We start from the raw sequence: 14,098 nt of genomic DNA on the forward strand, positions 1-14,098 counted from the left end.
CTGAGTAGTGCTTACACTAGTCAAGGACTTTCCAGCTTCCCATGCTCTACCGACTGAGAAGGCTGGAGGTGCGCTGGGGGGGGGCACAGCCAGGACAGCTGACCCAAACTGGCCAAAGGGACAAGGGACACCATGTGACGTCATGCTCAGTACATAAACTGGGGAAAGCTGGCCGGGGGGGCCGCTGCTCGGGGACTGGCTGGGCATCGGTCGGCAGGTGGTGAGCAATTGCATTGTGCATCACTTGCTTTGTATATTATTCTTATTGTTATTACTATTATTATTATTATTATTTTATTTCAATTATTAAACTGTTTTTAATATTGCTCTATTCACCTTGTCCTGAATTAATTAAATTTATGAAATTACTCTAATATGATGCTTTTACATATACTGAGTTTATACTTATGTATAACTTCTTTGAATGAAATAGACTACGAAAAATATTACATGTTGTTGGTATCTTGCTTTAGTATCCAATGAAATTTAATTTAATCAAAGTAGGTAAAAAGAGGAATATTCTTCATTTTTATTCAAACATTTCCTTCCCTCCCCGTTATTTTTCTTTTACAACAGCTCCAGAAGCTCCAGAAAACCTTACAGTAGATTGTGATGCCAGAAGTGTATTAGTGACATGGAAAAAACCTAGCAAGGTTTCAAAGGGTCCTATAGATGGCTATATGGTGCAATGCAATAAGAAAGGTAAGTATATGCCCCTTCAGTATTGAATAATTCATTGCATGTTTTAATATTTAGAGAGCACCAAGCATGATACACTGTCAAACCATATTGGAATCTTTTCAGTCGCCTCATCAGGTTGTAGCATGGTGCTCTGTCTCAGAAAATGCTGCTATAGCTGGTTAATATATTCTCTGAGAAGACGGGGACCTGCCTTCTGAGTAACAGCAATGTATGTAAAAGTCAGGGGTCCTAAGTATGGCAGTTACCATATACGTGTTTAGATAGGTAAAGCCAGGTTGTTGTCTTCTACTAAACGGTCACTCCTTTCAGATATGCTGTTTTAGGCCACCTTACATTTAGATGGATAAGTCTGTATCTGTTATACTGGGACCATGTTTTCCAGGTGTTAGCTTTTCTTCATAACAAGGACTGGAAAATGAAGAGGAAATTCAAAAATTTCATTTTGAAAATGAAGAGCCTGATATGTGATTCCAGGAAATATATGTCAGGTTTAAGCTAGTCCTGGGTTAATTCATTCTTTCTGTTCACATACTGCATGTTTTGTAAACCTGGACTGCCACAGAAACCAAAGGCTGTCACGCTCATGTGCTCCCCAGATACAAATAATCTCTCCCATTCTCCATGCCCCGAATTTGACCACTACCCAAAAGGGTGGCAGCCCCATGCACCAGTTTCTGTGGCTGGCCTGGCTTGGCCAGTGTAGGAGACCGAGGTAGTATGCCAAGGTGCAGGCAGGTCACATCTGAATTAGCCAGAAGGAAACATGGAAAGGCCATTGCTCCCCAGTTCCCCAAGCCACCAAAGCCCCAGCTGCAGTGTGGGCAATACCTTCACTCATGTTGCTTCTTGTGCAATTCCTTTCTGTCCTGCTTGCCACTACTGAAAGCACACGACGTCTCTCACATCGTACCAGAACAGACTTGCCCAGTGTTCAGAGTGACTTTTGACATCTGTCTTCTAACCCCTTCCCAAGCTGAACACAGAAGAAAGTATCAGCCTCTCTTTGTCAATGCGCTTTGTGTTAGTTTTTAATCACACCTATTTAAATGACATACTGAGAAAGTAAAAAACAAAACAGAACAAAACCTCAACTTTCTACCTTTTTGGTTGGGGAATATATTTCTTCCTCTTCCTGAGCCTTCACTTAGCATTAGTAAGCAAAACAAACCAACCAAGTACAAGGTAATTAAAATAGAAGTACATGTCAGTGGTTTCAGGTAGCTCTGATGAAGAGTTCCTGTGCTCCTAACATAAATTTCATTAATTAATTTCATTTTTCATTTTTTCTTAGCGCCAATAGCTGTCACCACGAATTACTTTACTTGCCATGAATTTGAACCTTATACCAGAGGTTCTGTATCCGTGACTCCATATACAAAGAGCAAATATAGTAGTAACATTTATATGGGAAAAACTGAAGAATGTAACTTTACAACAAAATCAGCAGGTAAGTCTCTTGTTTGCTAACTGTTACGAACAAGGCTGATAGTAGCACAGGGAATATGTACTTTCTTACTGTACTTCATTATAGTTTATATGTTATTACTATTAGCCAAGTAACTGACTAACATTAAAAGAATTTTATTGACGTTCATATCATTAGTGTTTCTTTTTTAATTACTTGATGTTAACCTATTTTTAATTATGCATTTAGTATTAGTATTCTTCTTATATATACTAGATTTTTAAACCCCCCCCTGCATTCATTTGAAATTCTTGATAAGATTTTAGAAAGTATTATGTCCCAAACTAAAGAAAAGATTCAAATTAAACAAAAAGAGAATGCAAAACATTTGTTTTTTCTTTGTGGCATGAAAGGTACAAAGACGTGCAGAAAGTACCTTCTGTTCTGTAGTTGCCTGTTTGCTCAAAGCAGAGCTGCATTACCCGGGCTACACCAATACTGATGTCTGTACCGGGTTTCGGTTAGTTTGGATGTACATGTACACAGTCGGCTTCTAAGACTCCACATTAGGTTAAAGCCAAATGTGTGCCAACCCTTCTGCTGTCAGAAAGATCTGTGCACTTTTTTGGGGCTATACTTTCAAAAGCTTACCCCTGTGGTCCTGAGTCTTTGTTTGCCATACATGTTCAATTGATAGAACTACAAGAAAAGCTAAAAACACACCCCCCAAACCCAACAGACTTTGCAGATATTTTCCTGATGCAGACAAGGTGTAATAGAGACGCAGTCCTTTCTATTTTGTTGGGTGGCTTTTCCCCCTTTTAATCTTCAGATGTAGAGCCTCGTACTGTTTTAATTCCTTCTTTGAGAGAAAAAAAAAAACAAACCACCAAACCAAAACCACCCAAACCCCCATGTTTATCTAATTTCTTCCAGTACTTATTTAGCTCTAGTTCCACCATCTCCAGACTCAGCTAATATAGAGGTACAGCTATAGGGAAACTATGGTGGTTTATACCCGGTAAGATACTAAAATAATATTTCCTTTAATTTCTACCCGGTAATACTAAAATAATATTTCCTTTAATTTCACTAAATAAGCAAAAGATTTTTTTTTTTAGTGAAAAATAAAATATTATTCTTGTGCTAGTGATGTAATGATAGTTTAAAGTGGTGATTTTTTTTTTCCTAATAGCAGGAATAATTAAATCTTTTGTTGCTTTTAGCACTCCTGAAAAGTATGTAGAAATGGATATATAAGAACATTAAACCTGACTGCTGTTTTTATTAAATGTGTTTCTGTAGAGCTTTGGGAAATACAGGGGCTTCTGGCAGACTATTGTTTTGAATTTGAATCCTATCCCTCTGCAGAATATACAGAGCTTTTGTATCCAGTTTTGTAGAAAATCCATGAAAACATTGGAATCTCCCTACTCTGGGTCACGGAGCTACCAAATTTTAGTTTCTAGTTGGAAGAATACAGGGATCAAAATTATCACCTGAAGACCCATGGGAAAAAAAAAGCTGATAAAGGAATTGATTGATAATGTAAACCATTTTCTCTGAGACTTAACTGTAACAGAAATTGAAAAATGTCTTTAATTTTTAGACAGCCCTAATTTGAGCATGATCATGATTTTTCTCTCTATGATAATCGAGTTTGAGCATATTATATTTTGGAGCCCCCACTTTTTGGGGCTCCACTCATATTTTAATAACTCAGGTGAAGATTACAGTCCACAATATAAGTTTATGGGTCTGGAAAACAACCTCAGTTCCCTTATTTTTTGAGAAAGTAACAAGTTGCTTGCCTTCATGAATTAATGGTATTTATTAAGCCTTTTCTGTTACAACAGCTGATAACATGATCAAGCAGATAATGGAAGAGTTTTATGGCTTCTTGAACAAGAGAATATATCAGTAGAGCACAACTCCTTGGAAGTAGAAAAAGCCTACATTTTATAAAATATTTTTTCATCTTCAATAAACACATTGCCTCCAGAAATACTCACTTTCTCCTTGTCACAGCTCTTTCAGTAGTATGCTGAATAGGAATCTAACAAATCTGCCCTGTGGATAAAATTGAGCAGATACGTCGTAACCGCACACTCAGCCACGTAAAATATCCTGCCACTCCCCACATGGGATATTTGATCTGCTCATAAAGCCTCACACATCTTAGCTCTTCATATGAAGAAAACTGCAACTGCCTTTTACCTTTTGGGTTTTTTTGTTTGTTTGTTTGTTTTTTCAAATATGCTAGCTTGTAAATTGAAGTGATTTTGAAGAAAATTTCCATGGTGGTGTTCTACTGAAACGTGGCTAATGGAGCTGCCTTACGCCGAAGGTTATTTACCTTCTGAAAGGTTTTATAAGCTCTCAATGAAAGGTCCCTTGGGCTGTGCCCCCAGTCTGAAACCCATTTGCTACAACATACAAAATTAGAGTTAGAAAACACAGATTAGACTTAACAGATTCCTTATCATTAAAAAGTAGCAAGTTTTTGTAGTTTTAGGCCAGCTTTAAGACAATGTGACACTTTAAGCAAAAGGATACTATTCCAAATATTAAAATATGCTAGTAACTCCTGATAGGAAATTTCATTTACAGAAGTTTTGAAACATACACTGACACAGAAAACTCGTTGTTCCCCTGTCTTGTCTGTTGTCCCATGTTCCTCAAATGAGAAAGTGATGTCAAATGCAAGAGAGTGAGTTGCCATCATACTGTCTTTGCAGTCTGACTGTCAGCAGAGCTCTGATCTTCCCAGCCTTTTCAGTTCCACTTCACATCTTTTCCAGTTCAGATAAGCCTATGGTTAACTCAAAATTGATTTTATTTATCTTGTTAAATTGGGACTGAAATTTTTAAGGCAGAAAATGTATGAAATTATTGAGAGAGAAGATAACAAACAGACATGAACACATAGAGCTGTTGAAATGTTTGGTTTGAAATGATGAGGATAGAACCAGTAACACTTCTTTTGTGAACAGAACCACAGCCAGTGACTGATGTAAATGCAAGATTGACAGCTGATAATGCTGTCCAAATTAAGTGCAAAAGTCAAGGAGTGTATGGAGCAGAAACAGTATTTGAATTGACTTGGGAAAATGATAGAACAAAGGAATCCAGGGGCAATCATTGTGATTTTAGAAAAGAAAATCTCTCGTACCTGACAAACTATACATTTGCGGTAAGTAGGCTTATTAAATTAAATATATAAAATATCGCTGTATTTTCATTGTTTAAGCATATTATACTTGATTTTAGGAAAAAAAGGCAAATATAGTGGCAGAGGAGTTAATCTGTGGATCTGTAGGCCACAGATGTAAAGAAGTAGCTATTACTTCGGAAGTAAAATGCATAAGTGCCTAGCCTATCAATCAATCCCTTGTGTGCTATTCCACATAGGTTCTGACAGCATGAAAAATACAAGCTGAATAGATTGTTTGTACTTGGGACAGAGAGAGATTTGGGGTTTTCATAAGTTTTAAAATAGTTTCTGAAGTATAATTGATATTTTAGTGTTTAAAACACATTTCATTTAATGAATGTGTGACTGTCATTTCAATCAAAGGATAAATATGGGATTTAAGTCTTGAGATAATTGCTCAGAAATAAATTGCTCAGAATTTTTCACTGTGAAGACTTTTGATGTTTCAGGGACTAGTTAGCATAAAGCAGTTCAGAACTTTTCGCATGTCCTTACATCAGCCTTTTACAAGCCAGTCCTCGTTTCCATACAAAATATATCATGCTTTGTTTACAAGCTTCACTTTCCTGAAGACCTCCTGCTATTTTCTCTTCTTTCGGGCATTTCAGCCTTTTGGCTGCTTGCAAAGGCAATGGTCTTGTGTGATCCCCTTAATGTTGCGAGTAGGAATATGTTTTTATATCCTGATAGCTCCTCTCAGTAAAGTTTAGGTAAGAAAGTAACCAGTAGGAATGACGGAGTTTTATTACTTTTAGGAACCAGTTTCACTCATTTTCCACAATCTCTTCCTCTTTTCTCTGTGTCTTCCTGAGGAAATGCAGTATGAGAGAACTTGAGTAGTCTAGAATTTGTTCCAAGGCTTTGTCAGTATTTTTCCAACAGATTCTGCTCAGAAAGCTTTGTATTTGGAAAATAAAGACGAGGTCCTGTAGGAGCAAAAGATGCCTGCATTGCCCCTGCACTCTTGTAAGCTTTTTGTACGCTGCCTGCAGTGAGCAGTTTGCCTTACAGAAGAAATCGGCTTCTGCTTGGCTCTAAACCCTGGCTTCTGCTTCAAAATTATTTTGTCCGATTCTTACTGGAAAAACAGAGAAAGCCTTATGGCCTTAACTAGTAATGAAAGGATTCTGGGTCAAGTTATGGAAGGATCAAGGAAAAAACCCAGATCACCTGTGAGAGCTGGCAGATGTCACGATTCTATCTGCACACTGAATTGTTCAGGGAATAAACAGAAGCTTACCCAGCATACTTTCTGGTTTAGTGATGTTTTGACCCCGACTGCTGCACTAGGTTTCTGGCTTTCGCTATTTGAGAAGGTTCTTGCTTGTTTTCTCTGTCACCTCTGCTACTCCTCTGGATGTTGTCACCTACCATGGCTTTCTTCCCAGCTGCAGAATTCAGAAACCACCAACCCCCTGAACACATCGGCCTTTTAGAGCAGTGTGGGAGCTGGGTCACAGTCCTCTGAGTCTTCAGGAGAGGTTTCTCTTAAGGGATCGGGTAGGCTCTCAGCCTGCAGTCAGCAATGGTGCTGAAAGCCCGTCTCCTCCCCTTTTGGATGATTTGCAGCAGGAGAATATTACTATTAAAATGACTATTATTCAATCCTGTTTGTATTCTCCACTGTTTAGTATTAAATTTTTAAGTTTAATCTTAAGATTAATTTTTCTTCGCAAGAAAAGTGTGAAATACTTGATGTACAAACTTCAAGCTGCCTATTAGATCTGATAGGAATTTCTATTAAGGAAATTTAAAAGATTGGATAAATGTAAACTATATTATGAAATATAAACACATCTAAACAAAGTTAGTATCTTAACACCAGTTAAAGTACCCAAAAGTTAATGTTGCAAGAAAGCAGCTTATTTAAAAGTTTATTTTGGTTTCTATAATTTAACCTTTTATGAATTACGTCCCATACAGGAACTTGTATTAAATATATCCAATTCAGTTGACTATTTGTATATTTAGTGTTGAAGCAAATAAAATAATGATGTTTTATTACATATTGCATGGTTATTTTTCAGATTTGAGAGATTTGATTTTTATTTGATAAGAGGTAAATTTGATTTTTTCCTTGAGATGCATCTGATTTTGATTTTGTAAAATGTGTCTCCTATTTCACTAACTTTTTTTTCCAGTCATCTACATATTTTTGGATCCAGATCTTGCTGTAACTTAGGTGGAAACCTGAGCTGCACTATAAATGGCTATACAAAGATTGACAGCAGATCCTGCTGTCAATGAGGTTGATTCATTGAAAATAGATGGATGTATTTTGAATATCCATTGTGCTTTGCTCTTTTAAAAAAATTTATGCAGAAATTTTTACTTGTTATATCTTAACATCTCTATTATCCTCACCCACTGCATGCAGATCTTAGTGTTTAATGGAGAACATAGAGGGCAGCCAGTAAAGAAGAGTATAAGAACCAATTGTAAGTAAATATATACAGCATTTTTACTTTTAGACTTTAGCATAGTATAGAGTAATAGTGTAAATTGTGAATTCCGTTACAATTGCTCCTAATTAAAAATCCAAACTGCCTGTTTTTATAGTTAATAGTTGATCTGCATTTGAAAAAATAATATCCTCATTCAGCATTAATATAACAGATCATGTTGACGAGTCATTGACTGTAATTCAGAGTTATTACACAGCTGTGGTTTCGTCAGGAAACATTCAAATGCAACTCGAAATTCATTTCTCTAACTTAAATTATTCACTTTAGGATTATTTTCCTGTGTTCAGATCCTGCGTTTCAGGAGCTGAACATCTATGACTTGTCAGGGATTCCCAACTCCCAGATCAGGAGCAGCTGAGAGCTCCACTGCTCAGATGTACAGGTCACACAGAGCAGGAGACAACCATGGTAATGCCGAACCAGTGAGTGAGTTGTAGCATTTTGACAGGTGGACATGGAGAGTTTAAGTGAAAGTTTTCTTAATGAAGAAATAAAATTCCCTCCCTTTCTGTGAGCTTAAAAGTTTTTGGCTCTTTAGGGTAACAAACTTAAACTAAACACTTCAAAATAATTGTTTAGTTCTTTTCACAAAAAAAAAATCAATGAGCCCTGGTTCTAGGAAGTATACAGAATTAAAAAAAAAAGGAAAAAAAAAAGTAATTTTAAAATGCCATTAATTATGTGTTCAAGAAATAATACATGTATTCTTTTTCTGTGGCTAGATAATTCTAAAGCCCTGATTATATTCTTGGCGTTCTTGATCGTTGTGACATCAATTGCTTTACTACTGGTTCTGTACAAAATCTATGATCTTCACAAAAAAAAGCTTGGGTAAGCTTTGTGTTTCTCTCCCCCTCTTATATAAACAGGGAGCGGGGGGAGGCTTTCTATTTTTCCACAAGATTTCCCAACGGGTAGTGCAAAAATGTTACAAGTTTGGTGTTTCATTAATACTGGGGAAAGACATCCTTTTATCTTTTAATCCTTTCAAAAGAAACTAAATTTTTGGTGATTTGTCTGGCAATGCAAATACAATGAAATAGATTTAAAATCTCTTTGCTATACCCTTTCTCAGGGCACAGAAGGACTGATCTGCTAGAACAAAATGTTTTGTCACTAGTTTTGTGAAAAAACATTCACAAAATCTGGAAAACCTTTCCTTCATGATTTAAGTTAAAAGTAATGAAAATAGTACACGCTTTCTTGGAACTCTTTCAGGTGGTTGTTCACCTGAAACAATATCTCAGGGAGGCTTTGTTTATTATAGTCATCTCTAGGTGACTTGGCAGTTCTGTAGGACAGTGGATGGCGATGGAAGAATGGTCATTGCCTTCCCTGACAACTGTGCCAGAGCCCTGGAAAGCCAGGCTAACTGCTGCTATTGCTCTGAAGGGAGGGGGTGCAACGTGTGAGGGGGCATTTGTTGCTGGTAGAAATGGAGGAGTTAGGGCAATTTCTTCAGAAACCTCTCAGCCCTCTGGCAACAGCAGAACTTGGGGACTCGTCTCTTCCAACCCCTTTCCCCCCCGGCTCTTCCCCTTAGGGGGACAGGGAGCTGCTCTTGCTCAGATGCGAACTTTTATGCTTAGGGAAGCAGAACTAATTTTTGCTTGTACAGCTCCAGAGAGTCTGGCTTGTTCTTCGCTACTTAGCATTTAAACTTAATTTCATTATATTTTACGTATGTGTTAGTTTTTTGTCACTTATTTAGCAAGAGAAACAAAGATGGTGTGAGCAGTCACTCCAGTGAAGAAATTAAAGAAATGTTTGCTGCAGGTGATATGGACAAAATTATGCAAGTGGTAAAGTTGTTTGATGTGGTTCCCTTGTTTCTCCCCCGCAGTAGTGCTCAGAGTAGGAAGACAAGGATCCCAACCACCCCTGCGTAGGGCCTGTAAGTCCCAGTTGTAGCACTCTTGTTTCACAGAGAGCTTTCAATGCAGTCTGCTGGTTATGAACAGTCTTGGTGTTCACATACAAACCTGCTTTTATTTAACTCATTATCATATATGTGTCTTACTAGTCAAAGCATTTACAGGTGCTTTTGCTTCTTACAGCAATTCTTCTGAAGGCGTGAACCTTGTTGCAGGTGAGTATCTTTATATATTTAGCAAGTGGAAATAAAGTTAGTCACATGTCTTGCTGTCACCTTTGGATTTTTTTACATTCTAGGTTGTATACATAGATTACAGATATCAATAAGATAACACCTCATTTGGAGGAAAAAAAAACAACTTCAATAAATACACAGCAGAAGTATTTATACTTAAATGAACTGAAAGTTTATCAGTGTTTGAAAAACTCTTATTTATTATTTAATTACAAACCCAATTTTGTTATCCCAGACAACGGTTGTCATATGTTTAACCCTGAGGGTAAGTCAAGAATCAAATACAACTTCAACCAGAATTTCCCTTTCCTGTGCACCTTTTTCAAAGCAAGAATTTAAGCATAAGCCAGTCGTTTTTTACTGCAAAATTTTGAAGGCTTTCAAATCCCAAAGACTGAAACCGAACATTATGTACAACTTTTTGCACAAGATTTCAAAGCCTATGAAGCAAGACAGAATCAGACAATACCAGAAAGCTTCAAGGAAAAAAAAAATTATGACATTCAAGCCCACAGAAATTAACTACATTAAATGGGAAGTAATACTGTGTTGATATTCAAATCCATTTACTTAGACACAGTTGTTAAAAAAAAAAAAATAATGTAAATGAAAAATGAATAAAAGTCTAGTTAGAGGTGTTAAAACTTGTTCAATCATTACTTTATCAAGATGATACTACAGATTATTGCAACTCAGAGAATAAGTTGGAGAAAATTTGAAAAAGGAGGCAATACTTGTTGTTACGTTGGTAGGTTGTTTGCACAGTAATCCATTTTACCACTGACAATAAATGATCAGAATGGAAGTAGAGGGCAAGGCCGTGTAACTGTTGTGGGTGTTGGGGCTGTTGCTGTGACCTGAATGTGACAATCGCTGCTTTGTACAAAAGCGCTGTTAATGCAACATCCCTGCACGTGGCCGCCTCCTGAGAGGTCTCCTGTCAGGTGGCAGAGCTGAACAAGTTCTGTTATTCCCAGGGCCCGTTTGCTTACAGCTGGCTCAAGTGACACCATTTTTTTGAAAAATAAACATGCTTAGTTAAAATACAAGGGTTTGTCCTTTTGTTAATTTATCTGACAATTCGAGAATCACATTTACTGAAATGTAATCTACATTTTCAAAGTCAGTAACGATAAATATTCAACGTTTTTACACAGTTAAAGATGATGACAGGCAACTTCTGAACATAGAGCCAATACCTTCGGAGCAATTGCTGGACACGTACAAGAGGAAGATTGCTGATGAAGGAAGACTTTTCTTAGATGAATTTCAGGTTTGTCGTTGGCTCAAAATATACCACAAATTTGTAGCCAGGTGGTTGGAAGAATTCTGTTCAAGAGCATGTTTGAAGTATAGGCACTGGTTATAAATAAATAAGAAAAAAAAAAAGAATCTGGAGAATTGAGTGAATTCTCATCTGAGGTCAAATAGGCTTCAGTTAATTTTGCTACCAAGCAAATTGTAAGATGATGGTACTTTTTTTTTCCCTGAAGGTGTTTTTCAGCAGAAGTATAAAATACACAGTATAAATACTTCTCATTCTAAAGTACCTTTTAATGCATATTTTTAATACTCTCTCTTACTGCATAGCCATGGGGATATAAATAATATATAATTGTGGAGATATATATTATTTATATTAAGGGAAAAGAAATTTGTTTATTTTAGATATAAAAAGTGCATGAAGTAGCATCGTGTGAAACAGAATGTTATCTTCCAGACTCAGTAGTACCAAATTTCTTCCATATGCATTTGACTGTAAGTAGAAGCTATTTTAAACATAGGCTTACCTAATAAAAGAAACTTTGTATTTTACAGAGTATTCCTAGAGTTTTCACTAAATTTTCAATAAAGGAGGCCAAAAAAAGCCATAATCAGAACAAAAACCGTTACATTGATATCCTTCCATGTGAGTATTTGTTACAATTTTTGCATGTTTTATAAATATTTGTTTTCTTAGTGCCTTGAGATAATACCATTATTTTGTTTTAAATTATTTAAACAGACGATCATAACCGTGTTGAGCTCTCAGAGATCCCAGGAGACCCAGGATCAGACTATATCAATGCAAGTTATATTGATGTGAGTGACTTCCACTTAAAATGTCTTAGGCACTATTGACAAAATTCTGTAGTCTGTACATTTCATGCATCAAAGACCTTTGAGGATTTCCATTTGAGTTCTTTCCATCTTTGTAGTTTATTTGGTATTATTGGACTGTTGCATACTGACTTTATTTTTAAAGTTGCAAATCTTTTAAATTGTTCATGCTTCCTTTCTAAAAGTTGATAACATTGTACTTTTTATAGGGCTTCAAAGAACCAAGAAAATACATTGCTGCACAAGGTAATTCTTAACTTTAAAAGAATATGCTTTCTTTATTTACCCATTTTTTGTTAGAGTAGTAAAAAAGTATTAGTAAATTTGAAGAAAAATTGAAAATCTGACATTTTGAAATTAAATATGAAAATGTTGCCATTGAGCTTTTGCTTAGGAAATTTTGTGAAGATGAATAAATTGTACTTCAAAGGCAGATTTCTCATGATGTATAATTTTACACCAAAAGTTTTCAGATTTCACAGCTATGCATTAAAGATATATATGAGACTTTTAAAATGTTGTAGCCTAATGGCAGCAGTCATAATGAAATCAAGTGTGTGCCTGTTGTTTGCGTGATCTCTGGTTAGCTTTTCAGACTGCATGGCTAAGCATGTCAAGAAGGCAAGTGTTTTTTCCTGTAGCTGCACCCTTTGAAAAACTCCCTTAAAATATCTCCTGCTAGGCCCCAAGGATGAAACCACAGATGATTTCTGGAGAATGATTTGGGAACAGAAGGCAACAATTATTGTCATGGTGACTCGCTGTGAGGAAGGAAAGAGGGTGAGAAATAATCCATCCATCCATGCATCCATCCATCCATCTTTCTGTCCTTCTTTTGTCTGAAAACAGAAAGGGTTGCTGTGCTGTGGTGAATTACATTTCCTTCTTAGTACTTTGTTTTCATTCTTTGCTGTTCTCTCGTTGTGGCAGAACCTATGTTGGAAAGTATGCCAAAACAGTGTTGCCTTATGGAATTACCAGTCTTATCAGAAAATGTCACTTTAGTCACAGCTGTAAGTAGCAGAGGGTGAGCCTCCAAATTACAGCTAATAAATCCAGAAAAGGGCTCAAGGTAGAACTCTAGCTCCTCACAGGCTTGTCATAAAAGGTATGGTTTGTATTTTTCTCCTGTCTATTACTTTCTGATATCCTGGCAATGCTCTCAGTAAATCCTAGACAGAGTATTTTTTTAATCCATTCTCTTTGCCCTTCCTTTAACTGGAAGGTTGGGTGCTTCTGGCTTGCTTTTGTGGCTTATTCCAGGTACAGCAGGAAGAAGGGGAACTGCTGTTTTAACTGCTTTTAAAGATGAAAAGGTTGGCAGCATGCAGATTTACAGCATCCCCAAGTTAATGTTATAGGCAGGCAGGAGCAACGTCCCTCACTAAAGACTGAAAAAGAAGCCGTAGAAGTAGCTGCAAAATTTTCTACAGCCTTCAGGCGACAGCAAGAGTAGCTGTTCACTTTTTCAACTAGTGTACAGGATTTTTTCCCCACTTTATGTTCCAAGATAAATTCCATGGACATAAACTTCAGGTCAGAGACCTAAATTGTTGGATATTTGGAATTATTTAGCGCTGACATCCTAGGCAGTGACAGCCTTTTCAGGAGAAGACAAGACCTGTGAGAAGTTGGAAAAATTATACTGAGTTGCCGTCTGTTTTAAAACAGACTTTCTTCTAGCTCTCAGCTCTCTGCCACTTTGCTGTCATGCTGCTCACCTAACTTCATATCTTCATAGAACAAATGTGCCCAGTACTGGCCGTCAATGGAGAATGGCTCTGCAACATATGGGGACATCATTGTGAACATCAATGAAAGTAAAACTTGTCCAGACTATGTAATTCAGAAACTACATATCACAAAGGTAAGTTGATTCAAAAGTGTAAGACTGACTGGAATTGGAGTGTCTATTTGGAGTCTGTAGGTATTGTTGAGAGATCCTTTTAAGAGGAGAAGAGTCATCTGTCAATGAAAGATGCTTTGCTGTTTTTCCCTAAGCAACAAATAGTTTAAGAGGAAACTTCTTAGATGTAGGTGTCATTCCTTACAAGAAATATAGACATAGATTTCCCAACTTCAAAATATATTTTCCTTAGTAC

The 14,098-nt window shown here is 36.7% G+C and overlaps 1 protein-coding gene across 1 annotated transcript in view; it reads left to right on the forward strand.

Moving 5' to 3' along the window:
* The window catches only part of PTPRC (protein tyrosine phosphatase, receptor type C), a 66,391-nt gene that overhangs the window by 42,757 nt on the left and 9,536 nt on the right, over positions 1-14,098 (forward strand). Inside the window, exons 11-22 of the mRNA XM_009283217.2 lie at positions 577-702; positions 1,994-2,149; positions 5,101-5,300; positions 7,699-7,759; positions 8,509-8,617; positions 9,844-9,875; positions 11,054-11,169; positions 11,715-11,805; positions 11,902-11,978; positions 12,206-12,242; positions 12,679-12,776; positions 13,738-13,863. Of these exons, the coding sequence (XP_009281492.1) occupies positions 577-702; positions 1,994-2,149; positions 5,101-5,300; positions 7,699-7,759; positions 8,509-8,617; positions 9,844-9,875; positions 11,054-11,169; positions 11,715-11,805; positions 11,902-11,978; positions 12,206-12,242; positions 12,679-12,776; positions 13,738-13,863 (1,229 nt within the window). The remainder of the gene's footprint in view (positions 1-576; positions 703-1,993; positions 2,150-5,100; positions 5,301-7,698; positions 7,760-8,508; positions 8,618-9,843; positions 9,876-11,053; positions 11,170-11,714; positions 11,806-11,901; positions 11,979-12,205; positions 12,243-12,678; positions 12,777-13,737; positions 13,864-14,098) is intronic.

The sequence above is a fragment of the Aptenodytes forsteri genome, unplaced genomic scaffold (genome assembly GCF_000699145.1).
Source record: "Aptenodytes forsteri isolate BGI_AS27 unplaced genomic scaffold, ASM69914v1 Scaffold181, whole genome shotgun sequence".
NCBI lineage: Eukaryota > Metazoa > Chordata > Aves > Sphenisciformes > Spheniscidae > Aptenodytes > Aptenodytes forsteri.